The 17,097-nt window shown below is 35.5% G+C and overlaps 2 protein-coding genes across 2 annotated transcripts; both read right to left on the reverse strand.

Annotated features, from left to right (window-relative positions):
- Window positions 1-834: 834 nt before the first annotated feature.
- Window positions 835-4,578, reverse strand: LOC111808169 (uncharacterized). Its single transcript, XM_023693995.2, has 3 exons — window positions 4,174-4,578; window positions 1,688-3,629; window positions 835-1,566 (listed from the first exon to the last, which is right to left on the reverse strand). Exons 2-3 carry the CDS (start codon window positions 3,611-3,613, stop codon window positions 1,237-1,239), a joined length of 2,256 nt encoding a protein of 751 aa, XP_023549763.2. The 5' UTR covers window positions 3,614-3,629; window positions 4,174-4,578; the 3' UTR covers window positions 835-1,236.
- A 4,254-nt stretch (window positions 4,579-8,832) lies between these two features.
- On the reverse strand, window positions 8,833-15,870 carry LOC111808170 (ASI1-immunoprecipitated protein 3). Its single transcript, XM_023693997.2, has 8 exons — window positions 15,359-15,870; window positions 14,775-14,837; window positions 12,620-13,363; window positions 12,371-12,505; window positions 11,859-11,942; window positions 10,407-10,469; window positions 10,235-10,321; window positions 8,833-9,332 (listed from the first exon to the last, which is right to left on the reverse strand). Exons 1-8 carry the CDS (start codon window positions 15,737-15,739, stop codon window positions 9,045-9,047), a joined length of 1,845 nt encoding a protein of 614 aa, XP_023549765.2. The 5' UTR covers window positions 15,740-15,870; the 3' UTR covers window positions 8,833-9,044.
- Between the last annotated feature and the right edge of the window lie 1,227 nt (window positions 15,871-17,097).

The following is a 17,097-nucleotide window of genomic DNA, read 5'->3' on the forward strand; positions in this document are numbered from 1 at the left end:
CTTGCAATTTTTTGTGTGGAAGAAAACCTCAAAATTTTACATCAAATAAAGAAACTTTGAAGACAGCTTTAGTATGAACGAAAGGCTCAGATAATTAACGCAAAATGTAATGCTAATAAAATAGATTATGAGTTCTGATGAATTCCTACAAAGTAAAACGCTAATTAAGTATGCCTTCTTCAACAATAAATTGAACTATAAAATGTATATAATATCTTGGTGGTATTTATCACGCTAGCCTCATACATCCCTTAGTTTGAATATAAGGCTCAATCAATTTTAAAATTTGTATGGAAAATAAGCGAGTTGATTTGAGTTCAAAGTGATAATTTAGAATGTCATCGTATTTGGGTGGTATAGTTGGTTATTACTCTCACACACTAGAAATCCCCGGTCTAAACCTGGGCTAGGACATTTTATAAATTTTTATTTTTACATAGGAGCCTCCGTTCGACTTCGAAACGTTAATTTAGACTATTATTGTGTCTGGGTTTAATTTAGACTATTATTGTGTCTCGGTGGTGTGGTGTAGTTGGTTACACGCTAGTCTCACACACTAGAGGTCTCCAGCCCAAACTTGGGCTTAAACATTTTATAAATTTTTATTTTTACATAGGAGCCTCCGTTCGACTTCGAGCTAATTTAGACTATCATTGTTATTTTTACATAGGAGCCTCCGTTCGACTTCGAAACGCTAATTTAGACTATCATTGTGTCTGGGTGGTGTAGTTGGTTATCACGCTAGTCTCAAAGGCAAAGAACCCGAACCAACCTGCTCGTTATTCAACGTTTCAAAGAACAGAGCTGATATCTAACATAGATTCAAGGCGAAACTTAACGAAAATATATATTTCTACTGATATCAAGCCTTCATTTTCTCTCTTAACAATATAATGTACAAAAAGTTCAATGTGAAGAACAATTGGCTACACATCTCCCTACCACATTACAATATGGACAATTAACTATTAAGTTATTCAAAAGGATTTGGTTTTTTGAAGAATAATAAATAAAAGGGTCCTAGACACCCGCCATTTCAGCTTCTCTAAGTAACCTCTTGCTCTGTTCTACAAAAGAATTCAAATGCGCCCGACTCCGAGAACCCGTGCGGTTGCTGAGAACGTTCCTTGTACAATTTCTTCCATTCGAGCTTTATCAAGCAGCACCATAACTCGAATCAACGAGGAACCATCTAAAGAAGCCATAATATCTGTACTGATCAAGTTGGTATTTATCCTACACTCTAGCAATCGGAGAAAACGGAGGATTGAACAAATACGACGACGGTGTTTCTTTCAATGTTCTCGTTTCTTTTTTCTTCTCCTCCATCGTGACTGCGTCGATCAAGAACTTTACTTCCTCCTCAAGAAGCACCTTTAAAGAATTGCAAGGCTGCAACTCTTTTGTTTCCTCCACCTGGACAGCATTGCAAGCTTCAGTCGCATGTAAAATAGCAACACAAATGGAGAACGCTTGCAACGTCGATAATCGCGCGTGAAAATCGACAGCGTAGTGTCCATCTTTAACAACATTCATAGTCAATGCCGGAGTCGTATCCTTTACTCCCTGTATCCACATAGAAAAGCAAATACTACAATGAGAAGCTTTCATAATATGATTGTTACCCAAATTTTGGTATGAAGCATCAGTCCAGAATTGTATTATATAGAACGAATAGAAAGCTTACCTGATGAAAAAGCTCAAAGGTTTGTTTCCCCTTGTGTGATTGATTTTCAGCACTATGGGTGCCCAAAACTAGTAGAGGACAGCCCATGTCCCAACCACCACAGTCACACCCGCCTCCCAATCTCCATCGATCGAGTAACGGAGAAGGGCCATGGCTTTCGACAGTAGGCAAACCATGGTTTCCAATGGGAATGACCACCTTCAGAGTTTCTCGAGTTGTGTGATGGGGAGGTTCGTCTTTCCTTTGTTCAATCTTAGAGAGGTTTTGGACGGCTGAGATCAATTTGCTGCTTGGCTTATCACCTCTTTTTCTAAATGGGATTTGCATAGTAATAGCTGCAGCTTCCAGGTCTGGATGTAAATCTGCTGAATCCCAAGGGCAAGAATCAATAGAACCATAATCACAGTTTTCAGAAGCTTGTTTTTGCTGAAATTTTGGTTTTTCTAGAGTCCCATCGTTCATACTAAAAGCTTCCTCAACCAAGGCTGAATTAGAACTTTTAGGAGGTTTGACAGCGTCGTGCATAAAGTCGCAACTTCCCTGTGATGCTGTACTTTTTCTAGCACGCCCTGTTTCGTACAGAACGAATTCTGTGACCATCGAGTTGTCAAAACCACCACCTCGAAGTTCAGAGGATAAATAACAGGAAACTTGCATCTGACCCACCATTAAGGAGTTTTTGCAGCTATGATTCAATCCAAAATTACTTGCATTGCTCTTCTTTTGATGATCTTGGGTATGAAATGTGTATACCCATTTAAAAGCATCGTCAGTCTTCCACGTCTTGGCTACGTAGACATCTTCGGGAGAGCTCTGAGAGAACTCAAAAAATGGCATCCCATGTTTTCTTTCCAACTTGAGAGAGCCATGTAAATGTACGGGCGAAGATGCAACAACATTATGGCGATTATCATTATTCGAAAAATCGGATTCACAATCTGAACTCTTCACCTTTCTCTGTGTCTCGTTTCTCTGCAAGTCAATTGTCTTAACAGCTTTATCTCCATCAGCTTCTATTGCATGACTGAAACGACTTCTAACAGATTTAGACTTCATAAATGGATCCAACATTTTCCTGAAAGGGCTTGTACGAACCTTTTGGCCGTGTCTAAACCGTAGATCACTCTCCAACGGAAGCTGGTTTTTAGGCATTTCTACCTTAGCAGAGAGTGACTTCTGCAATGCGTAAACCTTGTCTCTCTTGAAAAGTTTCTTGCCATTGTGAAGAGGTCTAATGCCTGTAACATTTCCGAGCTGATTGCTTGAATCTTTCGATAGAGCATCACTGTTCTCGGAACCTAAGTAGATCTCAAGGAAGCTATCCGATGAACGTGGGCGTATGCAAGCCTTACTAACTGATGATTGATTCAGTTTTGTGTTCAAAGATAATACATTATCTCTCCTCTCTAGTTTTTCCTCATCTGAACTACACAAAGAATCAACAATACCAGAAGACAAAGAGATCTTATTGTCATGAGAAATTTCTATCTTTCTCCTTTCCCCTTGAATGCTCATCCCTTTTATATTATCTACATCTTCATAGCTTTGGTACTTCGAACCCCGTTTGATCGCTTTATCATCTTCCAATTCATCTAGGCAAGGTGAATCGCCTTTACGGGAACTTCGGTCGCTGCCAAATCTAATCTCTGTGAAATCATCCTTTACATTCAATTCAAAACCTATATGCTCATTATCTTCTAGTTCAACTAGGCTAGATGAATTGCTTTTTCGAGACCTACGGCTGCCACCGAATCTAATCTCGGTAAAATCATCCTTCACACTCAATACGAAATCTTTATGCTTATGTTTTTTTCTTGAGCTTCTAGTTTTAATGCTCGAATGTCGTGGGATTGATGGTAGAACTGTGTTAGGACTCAGATCCACAGAGCAAATACTGTCAAAGTCCAATTCTGTATCTTGCCCCATTGTATGATCCACAGCTCTGCCATAAGAAAGACACTAAGTTTTGAGCAGAATTCTAAGATATTTGACTACGGAACAGTTCTAGCTACAAAAAGGGCAAAGAAAAAACAATGCAACTCGACATAGTTCATAAGCTATGGAACAAAGTATTGATGTTTTCGTTTGAATCAAACGAAAATAAAATGGTCTACTTAACAGTTCCTTTCTAAAACTCACAGATTTGAACACTAAAATTGAACAAAGACAGACCAAAGCACAGAAACCAGATCTTAACAATAGCTCAAATTGAACAAAAAGAAGCAGCCCAGGATCTATGAACTCCAACCTTGCAACAATCCAGTTTGAAAAAAGGCAAACTCCCCATCAAAAATCAGTTTAGACAGAAGAAAAAGAAATTGATTCAGGAAACTGAGATCTTCTGCCCTAAAACACAGAGAAGTAGCAGAGAAAAATCAAAATGTGAGCAAAGGGAGCAAAAGACATTTCATCAAACACATTGCAGGCAACATTTCAAGAAACCCAAAACAAGGAGCAGAAGAATTCAAGCGAAATTTTGGGCTTACCCTACTAGATCTTAGAAGAACGAAGGCAAATAAAAACCCAACAAACATCAGCAAGGAGAAGCAATCATGTCGACGAATCTCTTCACCTGAAAGCTTCGAAAGAATCCATGGCAGAAGGGGGGAAACCCCAAATTAAGAAACGATGAATCTGTCACTAACTAAATGAGAAAGAATCAAGGAAAGTTGAAGGGTGAAAGCAAAAAAATGATCAGAAGAACTTGAGCAATAGCCTTAAAGCATAATGAACACAAGGGTATTGTCTTTGAGAGAGAGTGCAACGCAAGGCAAATGCTAGAGAGATAAAACATGCGCCATAGACAGAGTGAAAATGAAAGGAAGAGAGAGAATCTCTCTCTCTCTCTCTCTCTCTCTCTCTCTCTCTCTCTCTCTCTCTCTCTCTCTCTCTCTCTCTCTCTCTCTCTCTCTCTCTCTCTCTCTCTCTCTCTCCCTCCCTCTCTCACACGAGTGAAGGGTCCTGGGAGAGACAAGATGACTGCGAAGCTACTGTTCATGTCTACATAAAAGTGCCATGGTTTCCATACTCATCATACCTTCTCCCTTGCCCATTATTATCTCGATAAAAGTTAAATTACAAATTTAGTCCTAAATCTTCTCGGGTGTTAAGTTTGTTTAAAAAAAACGTTTAGATCGGTAAAGGGTATGTTGAATTTTTCACATACATGAAGCTAACAAGACATGTTTCGGGACGTATGTCATAAAAGAATCTAAGTAAATACCTCTACTATTAGAACTGTAACTAAAACACGATCGAGACCTGTGAAATCCCACATCGATTGAGAGTAGAACAAAACATTTTTATAAGAGCGTAAAAACCTCTATCTAGCATTCAAAAACCTTAAGAAGTTTAAAATAAGAGTTCTCAATATTTGTTAGCAGTGAACTTAAGCTGTCTCTGAAAATATTAATATTAATTTATTCGTTATATTTCAAAATAAATAAATTTGTGTTTTTTTTATAATTAAAATTACTTTAAACAAATAATTCCCCAAATATTATTTTAGAATAAATGAATGTTTATTCATCAAATAATTCTCACCTAATTCAATTAAAGCTAAGATTTATGGTTTTGTGTTACTTTATAATTTATTGTAACTTCGGGTGCCCTAAACAAATAAATTATACATTTGGGGCACCCCAATCTATGCATAAGGATATTACAATACTACCCATGGATAATTGCATACTCACTAGATTTTTTGGGGGGCAATATTGGAAAATATTATTTAGATTATTTTAAGGGCTTTGGGAAATGCAAATATTGAAGAGTGGAATCCACAATTAATAAAGAGTGATTCAAATTATTATTAGTTTTATAAATTTGAGATAAACTCATCATCAAATTGTAGATAATAGGATGGTGGAAATTACCTTAGTGCCCTTTTGTCACCAAAAATTGTGGATCATGGGTTTGTTAAAATTACCTTAAAGCCCTTTTGTTATCTGATTTGATTCGTTAAATTACAAAAATACCCTTGTGATAAAGCCATCAATAAGCTAAAACTACGAGGGCGAATCAGTCCATTCAATTTTGTTTCGTAATAAAATAAAATTAAAAATTTTGGTGAGGGATCCAACAGGAAAGGAAGCTCGAGCTATAGTCCAAAAGAAGAGTCAATAAAAGTTGGTCAAAGTGTTGACTCAACTTCTTCCAAGTTTTAAGCCAATTTTCACCACTTTTTTCTTTTTTTTTTTTTGAAATATTATATTTACATATTTTGTTCGAGCCTAAGAAAATGTCAAAAAGAGAGAACGGGAGTCCTCAAAGAACTAATCCAGACATAATGACAATAGGGTCGTGATAGTCCAGCCCTCTCTTTATGAAGGGTCGTCACTCCATATGCTTTGCAGCGTTTGACCTTCTCAGCATACCTCAACAAATGTCTCTCGATCTATTTTTATTTTTATTTTCTTGTATTTTTATACACGATCAAATGAAATTAAAAAAAAAATAAAAAAATGGTTGAAATGGTACAATACAAATAGTTTATAATTTATTAGAAATAATTAAAAAAAAAAATACCCTTTTTAAAAAAATTAAACCAAAATTAATAAGATATTCGGAATTGTAACACTTTTTTATGTGTAAATTAGATTACAAAATTTATCAAAATTTGAGAGTTAAAAAATTAAATATTTAAAATAAGGGTAAAATGGTCAAATCATAAGAGAGAGAGAGAGAGAGGCATAACCGAGACAGTCGGTCACGTCAGATACGACCCACGGAATCTTTGGGCTCCGTTTTCAGAAATTTTAATTTATTTTTTGTTTTATTATTATTATTATTATTTTTTTCCAAAATCTTTTCCTCGTCTGTTTACTGTTTTTTTAATCATTATAAATATATATTATTATAATCAATAATCTAATATAAATATTTTAATTAATTAATTACTTGTAATTAATCTAATAATTTAAATTGTTTTATTAGAAAAATCAAGTTAATAATTTAATATATATATTATTTTATTACGAGAGAGTTAAAATTAGATGTGACATATTTGATGGATTTGATATATTTATTTTATAATTTAATTTGTAAAATATTTAGTGAAATTACATTTCGGTCCCTATAATATACTTAAAACCAATTGTTATGCTAGCATATATATATTCATTATTATTTTGAAGTATTATGAATATTATGTAATTATAGTTGGGGACCTTTTTCCTTTTAATTTTCTAGTTGGATTTTGCAAGCTTTTTCAACTATGGCTCAATCTCGTTTCAAGGGTCGAATTAAAATAAATACGAATTAAGACCGGGCTCTATAATAGAATGATTGACGGTACAGTTTGAATCGACCGAAAATAATACGAAAATTTTAACATAGAGAACGATAGGAAACACAATTTGTTTGAATAATTCGGCGGCGTTCTCTTATTTCTGTTTAAATTTTCTTTTTAAAATTTAGCATGTTTTCATTATTTTTAAGTAACGGTTTGTTGTTTTATTATACTATACCGTAAAGTCTTGTCGTAAATTAATGAGGATTTGTTTAATAACCAAATTAAAAAAATTAAATAGTTATTAAAATGGGTCTAAATTTTTATATTATATTATTTATTTCTAAATATGTGCTTGAGTACCAAATAATACAAAAGATTCATGAAGCTTATTTAATAATTGAATAAATGAATCGAATGACTCGAATTAATTCAACTCAAAATTTATGATGGAATTGGATTAAGTTCATTATTCAATTAGAATTGTTTTTGGGGAAAAATATAACCAAATAATTAGAATTGTTATACTCTCTTACCTATAATAAAATAAAATAAAAAATATATATTTTTCTAATTAAATTATTAGAAAGAAAAAAATAAAACCCAAAAACATTAAACACAAAATACCCAACTTTAAAATAATTGAGTGTGAGATCCAATTAATAAAATAATAAAGAAAATAATAATTTAACTAATAATTGACAGTTCATTAGTTGTTAGCCATTCATGGAGGTACCATGTCTAAACCTATGTTTTAAATGAGAAGTGAACTCGAGCATAGATTTGATTACGAGTTAACTACATATTATAGATCATTTAAGATCTAATTTATCTAAATGTCTAGATTTATTAGAGTAGTTGTGGCATCGAAGATTTGAATTTACTTTAGTTTTATTAATATTTCGATCAAAAACTTTTTTATTTAACTTTAAAAATAGTTTTTTTTTTTTTTTTTTAAAATAATAAGCTTGCGACTTACCTTTATTGATTGCTTTGATTTTATGATTTTTTATAAATGTTTTTTCAGAATTTAAGCAATATTTTTTTAAATGGCTTGTTCCGGAAGACCTTTCCCTGGAGAACCCTTAAATACTTCTGCTACGAAACAAAGTTGCGATAAGAAACGTTCAATTTTTCATGCTCGTGCTACAATTAAGATTCTCTTCTGATAATTCGTCACCCAAGGATAGTTATAATGTCCTACAATTTTTTGTAGCCTTGTAAGGTTTGTTTAACTCTTTGTGCAGCTTCCTAATGTTTTTCACCAACAATTCGAGGTTGTAGCATAGTTGATGTTGAATCTAAAAGATCTTGATCCTCTTGATAGTACAATGCTAGCATCCAAATGTGCAAATGTGGTGGTAGGAGAAAGATCGGTTAAATCGTCCGCAGGTACATAAACTGCTTGAATAGAAGTTATGGACCATTCTTCGGCAGGAACCCATTTCAGTACTAAAAGACGGTAGATAACTCACAGTCGAATGCATTCTACACAGTAACACAAACCCACTTGAACGAAATGGAAGATTTTATTGATAAATATTCAAGATTTTATTGATAAATAGAAACATGTCTTGTTGATTAATATCTCAAAATATATATATATAGCATACAAAAACTAAAAATTAAATAGTTGTCGGCAAAAACCTAAACAATAATGGCTGCTTGCTTTTGATGGGCAACTTAGAAATGTTGGGGAACACTAAAAGAGCACGATTTGAGAGATATTAACCGCCATTGATGAGCAACTTCATAAAGTTGAATAATAAACAATAAAGAAGGCTCACGTAGCAAGTAGGCTATATATTTTGAAGCCTACTATTAGAGGAACCAGTTGGAAGCAGCAATCTAAACAATTTAATGTCGCGCAAGGAAAGCTCCGGCCAAGCTAGCCACCATTTAGGAATCAATCCCAAAACCAACACTGAGTATGCAGAAGATTGTATAAATATGGAATCTAAGCAAAGCTCGGGTTTCGGTAATAATTTATTTGAACTGTAAACCTAGCTAACTACTTCACGACAGCTCGAGACGATAAGAGGGCGGTGGAAAGTTTAGATACATATGGTAACCTGCCTAACTGTACACTGACACCGATCCTAAGTGTAAACAAGGTCAGCTCATTCCTTACTGGACATTTTTAGTAGTTTCTACGTTGTCTTCCTTTTTAGACTTGCTAGATTTCTGGCTATCCAATACAGGCATGTACGCTTCAGTCGTCTTTTTGAAGAGGTCCTCCGCAGCTTTTTCGGGTTCGTGAGGACTGAGTAGACTCTTCTCCACATCTTCGAATTTGGCAGTTGCCCATGGTGCAGTTCCAACACCCTTTGTAGAATTTGTCGCTGCGTCTATTGTCAGCATGGATAGTTCATCCCTAGAGGCATACCAAGAATGACCACAGGCAATGCACTCCAACTGGCATTGAAAAACCAGGACATGTTAGCACTACCACATATTGTGGCTACCTCTAGTGTTCTCCAGCTATTTCATTTTATCAAACCAAACTACAAAATCATAACTTATTGGAGAACAATATGTAATGATATAGATCTTATACTGGTACCATCCGTACCACCGCAGTTGTCTCACTGAGCATAAGTGGTTAAAGCATTTATACCTCCTCCCTACCATCCCATATTCATTGAATTGAAAAAATTAATTTAAAAGAACACACAATATACATGTGAGATCCCACGTCGGTTGGGGAGAAAACAAACATTCTTTATAAGGGTGTGAAAACTTCTCCCTACAGACGCATATTGAAAACCTTGAAGGAAAGCCCAAAAGAGAAAGCTCAAAGAGGACAATATCTGCTAGCAGTGGGCTTGAGCCGTTACAAATTGGCATCAAAGCCAGACACCGGGCGATGTGCCAGCGAGGAGGCAAAGCCCCAAACATGGGTGGACTCAAGACAGCGTGCCAACAAGGACGCTGGGCCCCAAAGGAGGTGGATTGGGAGGTCCCACATCGATTGGAGAAAGGAATGAATGCCAGCAAGGACACTAGGCCTCAAAGAGGGGTGGATTGTGAGATCCCACATCGATTGGGAGGAGAACAAAACATTCTTTATAAGGGTGTGGAAACCTCTACCTAGCAGACACGTTTTAAAAACCTTGAGGAGAATCTCGAAAAGGAAAGCCCAAAGAGGACAATATCTGCTAGCGGTGGGCTTGGGCCGTTATAACACATAAGTATATACTTCAGCTAGATAAAAGCACTAGTTCTCAAAAGGCGATGCATGCAAAGATAATGCCATATGTCAGGTTGATTTCGTCCAGTCTAAGGCAGAGGAAAATTCAACAAAAAAAGAATAGGACCTTATATCGTTCTCCATGTCCTGTTTGGATGATTTCCCTGACACCCACTTTACATTCTGTGCATCTTGAACACCGAGCATCTGTCATCTGTTTCACCTTATATAGTCATTTACTAAGTGCAAACAAAATGGTTAATGAAATGAGAAGGGAGAAATGGAGGAAAGAAGCTGACCTGCATACGCTCAGATTCATCAGGCTCTTTATTTGCAGCTGTCTCCTCAGCAGTCAGTCCTTCCTGTAATGAACAATTACAGTAACTTCTACTTTCTTGGTTTGAAAATATATGTGCGTCCACACATACTAAAGAGTAGAAAGAGTTATGCAGCTCATGCACATAGGCAAATCAACACGTACATATGTTTCTAAAGAGTTGAGATCGAGGCAAATAAAAATTTCAAATTATAAAACTGTAGTCGGAATAGCATCTACGATGATAGCCATGAAAATGATAGAGAATGGACAGGGCATCCTGGGCTGTATAAAATTTTGAACTTGGAAGCCACAATCTATGCACAAATGTTATGTTTTTGTTCTTTATTTAAGGAGGTGCTCATCAGTTCTCTTTCTGTACCCACATATTTCTCCCTCAAATTCTTCTCCTATGGATTCTCTCTCACAATTTTACAACTCTTAAATAGAAATTTCTTTTAATGAGAAATCATACTGTCATCAAGAACAATGAAAGAAAAAGAATTCAAATTGTTGATAAGACACAAAAGATAGTCATAAAACTCCTTAATCACGGACACCCAAGGCAGATATTGAACCTAGCCATAGAGCTCACCCCTCTCCAAGGACTCTCGACCTCTCTAAATACTCTTCTTTTTCTTTCTTACCAAATGTTCCACAAGTTAGCAAAGAGGTTGCATACCACAGGGTTCCTCTCTTGTCCTTAAAGAGTAGATGAAACAACGTCTCATCCAACATCTGGACATAAGCTTTCATGATAGTTCACTGGAGGTTATGCAATTCCCAACACCCCCCCCCCCCCCCCCCCCCCCACAAAAAAAAAAAAAAAAAAAAAAAAAAAAAAAAAAAAAATTGAAGTTACTTCAAGCTCGTTTTGCCTCTGGTTTCAAGCACCCCATTAGTCTAATCTTGTGAATATGACAACAGACGGACAACAAGAAAACCAGCTTTCTTTATACTTCATCAAGAATTGCTATACCTATAATGAGACAGAACTTAGAGACTCCCAACAGCTTAAAGTCGTTTTAAAAATCATGAATGGAAGTGGAGACTTCTCCCAAGTTCTAACAAAATCGAAGTGTAGATCTTGAACTTAACACAAGCAGAAGACATTTATCCAGAAAGTTCATAATGGAAACAAACAGCACGTTTTAACAACCCAAATAATATATATCACATAAAATTGAAAAGAGAATATAATTTCCATAAAGAAAATGAAGTATCAGCGATTACTTGCTTTATTATCCATTTCTATGCTCCATATGATATTTGAATTCCATTCCAACAAAACCACCAGAGGTAGACACAAAAAGATACAGCAATCTAGCTCATCAATTGAGCTAACAGATATGTTACATGTCATGAGTTGTACCAGTTGACATGATTCTAGGCGTTAAAATTAAAACAAAAGGAAAGTTAGGTATCATTGTATTACCTTAAGCTCATTGGGTGACATATTAAGGATTTTTAACGGTTCCAACTCTCCATTTAACAGCCGTTGAGCTAGTAAACGATTATTCTGCCAAGAGAAAGAAATAATCAATGATGGAGTAAACAAGGTTATAAATGATTACTGCACATGTGACTAAGTTCTTGATGCAGAGAACATCATGTGTTGAACACTCCTATTCAAGGAATGCATCTAACGAAGTTCATATTCAGTAGGTTATCCTTTTTTGTTTTCAACTTGACCTTGACCCTCCGCATATTTCTTTCTTATTGAGATGAATATATAAAGAAAAAAAGCTCAGATGTAACAGATTCATATGAGCGAAGGTTCTTAAAAGATGGCATCAGATATGCCATGCAATGTGCATACAGGAATCCTTGTTGTTCGTTTTCAAGAATCAAGAGCTTTCAGTCAACAATAAGCATCCCCCTACCTTGAAGCCAGTATGATAGTTGATCAAGTATGCACTAACACAATAGATCAAAGAGCTTTCAAACCTTGAGATTGAACACCAATTGCCGCATTTTTTGGTTATACTTCTGAAAATCGGCAGACAGAGCATCATTCGACACCTTCTCAAGACCAGTTATTGCCGGAACGGCTGCATCTGGCCAGAGAAAAGACTTACAGCTCTGCAAAACCACAAAAAAGAATAACGTGTTTATGGGTTACAAAAGATACCAAATAACAGTAAAGCTAATCTGCACATCTCCATATTTTTACATTCATTCTTACTGGCTACATACTTTATCATTGTTCTCTGCTGTCCTCGACGATTCTGGATTCTTATTTTCATGGTTGACACCATTAGCAGCAGTTTTTCCTGTATCATCCTCACGTGTGTTCTCAGGAGAGTGACATATGTACTGAACCCCCTCCAAAAGTTTTTCCAACCATCTATCTCGATGTGTCTCACCTGTTAGAACATCGTGTATTTCCAATATGGAGTAGTACTCTGATCGATTAGTTGGACAGCTTCCTGGAGTTTCAGCTTTTAAGCTGTGGTCAGATCTGGTTGCCTCTGATTCATCTCTTGTAACATCAAGAGGAGAAATGTTTTTTCTTTTGAGACTTCTTTTAGTTTTCAACTGATCTTCCAGATCAGGTGTGGCATCTTCAGGCTCAATATCAGGGAGATCTCCCAACCGTGACATAGTCTTCTTGACAAGTTCATCAATTTCCTGCTGCTTAGAGTCTTCGTAATCCTTATCAGTTAGTTTCCAAAGTTTTTTTTCAACTGTGTCGTACACTTTTCGCACAATAAATCCAGGATGTTGCTTACGAATTGGAAGTTGCTTATGCAATGGAACAAAATGCACAACACATTTGTGCATTACAGATTCTGCAGGAACCTGATCTCGGTGGAAACTATAAAACAGCTCTCGAGTATCATGTGATTGCCAACTTCCACCACCCTTTTTTTCAGCTTCTTCAGGACGGTAAAACCACTGCCCAGTGACCATCATGCCATCTTTGTTCCGAGTAATATCCTAGCAATAGGACCAAGTTCCACTGTTCAGGGACAAGAGAGTGGCTAGCTAACTTCCTCTGCAGATTACAAGTATGTGCATATATATAAAAACAAGAACATCCATATAAGAACAAGCTAAACAAAATATCAAGTTAGAAACGGAAACCATTTAGTGAGAACCCAATGTTCCTGCAAACTTCAAGTTTCTTCTAGATGGAAGGTTAGGGTTTAGAATATAGCCCAAAGAATCCAAATATCATCAGGTAACTGCTGCATACTCAGTCTTCAATGGCCCCACAGGAAGGAATGGGGCAGGCTAACCGAAAGGTAGTACCAGTTTAGATTGAGTCCAAAAATCACCCTAGGATGTAGCCATCTTTTATTTTAATAACCTTATGTTTCCAATCCAACTATCGAATACCTCAATTAATCCCATGGGATAACCTAACCACCCAACCTTACAACTTTTTTTGGGTTCAAATGTAGGGTGATGATTTGAGCCTTGCTCCTCTTGATCCAAGATATATGCCTTAACCAATGATATGCTCAAGTTGGCACCACCTAATCCTACAACTTCCAGAGTTGAAAAAATCATAGAATATTTAACATAAATGGTCACTATAGTTTGAATCTATATCATCATAGGCATTTACATTTCCAAGTTGCTCCTTTAACTATCAAGTCAATCTATGACAGTTGATCATGAGCATTTCCTTACATGTCAATCAACCACACAAAAGAGAAATGCATCCTTAATAAAACTCACAAGAAATGTATTCATAAAAAAATGATAAGATAATTTCCCAGCACAAGAAGTGATCAACTAAATGAAGAATGTATAAACGGATCAAATCGCATACGTCCAATCACTTGAGTTGACATAATTACATAAATGTTTCCTACAAAGAGAGGATGGCAAAAGATTAAGCCACTAAAATCAATTTCATCATCTATGCATAATTACATAAATGTTTCCTACAAAGAGAGGATGGCAAAAGATTAAGCCACTAAAATCAATTTCATCATCTATGCATAATTACATAAATGTTTCCTACAAAGAGAGGATGGCAAAAGATTAAGCCACTAAAATCAATTTCATCATCTATTGCCTTTTGAATTTGTTTAGTGAACACCCCATTTGGATACACATCCTCATACGCAGATGGGATAGGCACAGGCACCCACTCAAGCAGTTCATAAAAAATAAAAAGGGAGCTCGCTCCATTTGTTTCATCCATTAAAAAAAACATTCTAATGCACTTCCACAAACACAAAGAACCACTTCACGAAAATATGAATATTGAACTCAGAATTTTGACACCCTGAAACTGCCAAAAGAAACACCACTTGGTTCAAATAAAAGCATTGTAGATCACCTAGCAACGTGCAGAACATAAGTGTAAATCGCAAAATTCCGGGACATACGTTACCTTAATAATTGCCACATAAGGTTTTTGATCCTTGTCCTCAGGAACTAGAAGTACCGGATCCTCCTGCCAACAATTAGAAGGAAAATTAATAAGAACAACCAGTGATGAAGGTGGAGTGGCTGAAGTTCGTCTTCACTGGTGGACAATTATAACGAGAAGCTTCTCGTTACACTTTGGCACAATATCTAGAATTCAACGAGAAAAGGTATGAACCAAAGGCCACATGGTGCCGACTAATGAAGCACAAAAGGAGATACTACCATCTTTTTAAACGTTTCATGTCGTGGACGTGAACAAAACTACAAAGTATTCTATGATCACAGAAAAAATGCACACGATACTATTACTTGAGACAACAAATTCAGAGCACGATGCCATCGAATTAGGGTTACACCGCAAGCCCTAGCTACCACCGACTACAGGTCTCCACATTTGACGGCTTCATTCTCGCATTTGTCTCAAGTCATACGACTTCAAATACTAAATGGTTTACTAAACATTTTTAAAAAACCACAAACTAAGTAGAGTTCTCAAAACTATTGCAACACCAAAATTCAACCAACCAATAACACAAAGTAACTCACAAGATCATATTTGTTCCCATCATATTCAAACGCGTTGTAGTGGCTCTTCCGTCCCCTCCCTTTCCCAGAAACCCTAACAGCATCCCCAATCGGCTTCGCATCCTCTTGCGACTGATCATCCTCATTTTCATCTTCCGCCTGCTGTCGTTTCGACGCTTCCACCTCCTTCTCTCCCTTGTTACTACTTCTTCTACTCCTGCGATGCCTCTCGTCCCCTTCCACCTCCTCCTCCTCCTCCTCCTCCTCCTCTAGAAGCTTCATCTTCTTCCTCTTCCTACGAATTGACAAGTTGTCGTCTGAATTGGAAGGTTGCTGCTTCGTAACTGGTACTTCGTCTTCCTCATCGCTAGTGGAAACCTGCGCAAATCTTCGGTTCCCCATCGTGAAATGGGCGACGGTATCGTCTCAATGGCTGAGTATCGGTCTTCGAATCTCTGTTGTGTCTGGAATTTTCGTCCCTCCAATTGAGAGAAAATGGAATTTGGTTTTCGCGGGGAAGCATTAGCGTTAGCCGAGAAAGGGCTTTTATAGGATTTGGACCCGGTGAGAAGTAAACTCGCCAGGCTTTCTCTCGTACTCCCTACACCCTGCCGCCGTGAAAAAAAAAAAACAAATGACATGAAATTACTATTTTAACCCCTATAGCTTTAATTTTTTTTTTTTTCAAATCAGTCCCTACTATTTCACTGTTTTCAATTTGATCCTTTGCGTTAAAAAATTTACATTCGAGCCCCTATCATCAATATAAAATTAAAGACCATATAAGATTTATATTTTTTAATACAATGAGAAATAACAAGACTTTCACATCATTTATTTAAATTAATCACAAAATAATATAATATATGACTACTCGAATTAGAATACATATAAAAAATAGAAAAATCAAATAATGTTACTAGTTCAATTAAATTACGTCATATGATTGAACTTGAAGGTAATTTAGTCGTTGAAAAGGTATTGGGTCAAATTTGAAAAACCTAAGCCCATTGAAAAGAATTGGGTCAAGCCCAAAAAATCCCGAAAGTTTCACAAGTCAACCAATGTGAGTCTAGAGACTACAAATAGAGACAACTACCCTTTATTTTCAACATTTAGCGTCTGTAACGGTGAACACAAATGATTAAATTATGCTATATGATCGTCCACGCGTTTATTTGCTCGAGAAAATGAACCCTGCAAATAATACCATAAAATACTTAATTTTAGGGGTGTACATGGTCCGAGTTGGGGGATTTTTTTTTACCCAACCCTCTATCTGATTTGGGTTTGTAAAAACTTTTTTTGAATTTTATTTATAAACAAAGAAATTAAAAATTGTAGGAAATATTAAGGTATTTTTAAAAATATATATATAAAAGAAACTAAACAAAGAATTTAAAAATAATAAAATAACAAAATAATAATAAAAAAAATTAAACAAAAGGTATATATATAAAAGAACTCAAAAACAATAAAATTAAAAATAATAAAATAATACAAACAAAAGAAAGACTTTAAAATGTATATATATAAAAGAGACTAAAAAACAATAAAATTAAAAATAATAAAATAATATAAACAAAGGAAAGACATTAAAAAATAAAAACAAAAACAATAATATAAAAAAATTAAACAAAATGTATATATTTAAAAGAAACTAAAAAACAATAAAATTAACAATAATAAAATAAAATAATACAAACATAAGAAAGAGTTTAAAATAAAATATGAAAAAATTCTTCATATATTTTTATTTG

The sequence above is a fragment of the Cucurbita pepo genome, chromosome 13 (genome assembly GCF_057944985.1).
Source record: "Cucurbita pepo subsp. pepo isolate OVF chromosome 13, ASM5794498v1, whole genome shotgun sequence".
NCBI lineage: Eukaryota > Viridiplantae > Streptophyta > Magnoliopsida > Cucurbitales > Cucurbitaceae > Cucurbita > Cucurbita pepo.

Bases quoted from the DNA above. Each gene is read 5' to 3' on its own strand.
- LOC111808169 (XM_023693995.2), bottom strand. From the start codon at position 3,613: ATGGGGCAAGATACAGAATTGGACTTTGACAGTATTTGCTCTGTGGAT. The intron at 1,567-1,687 runs GTAAGCTTTCTA...ATGTGGATACAG, and splicing joins CCTTTGAGCTTTTTCATCAG to GGAGTAAAGGATACGACTCC.
- LOC111808170 (XM_023693997.2), bottom strand. From the start codon at position 15,739: ATGGGGAACCGAAGATTTGCGCAGGTTTCCACTAGCGATGAGGAAGAC. The intron at 12,506-12,619 runs GTATGTAGCCAG...GTGGTTTTGCAG, and splicing joins CAGCAGAGAACAATGATAAA to AGCTGTAAGTCTTTTCTCTG. The intron at 11,943-12,370 runs GTTTGAAAGCTC...TTCTCTTGGCAG, and splicing joins AATTGGTGTTCAATCTCAAG to AATAATCGTTTACTAGCTCA.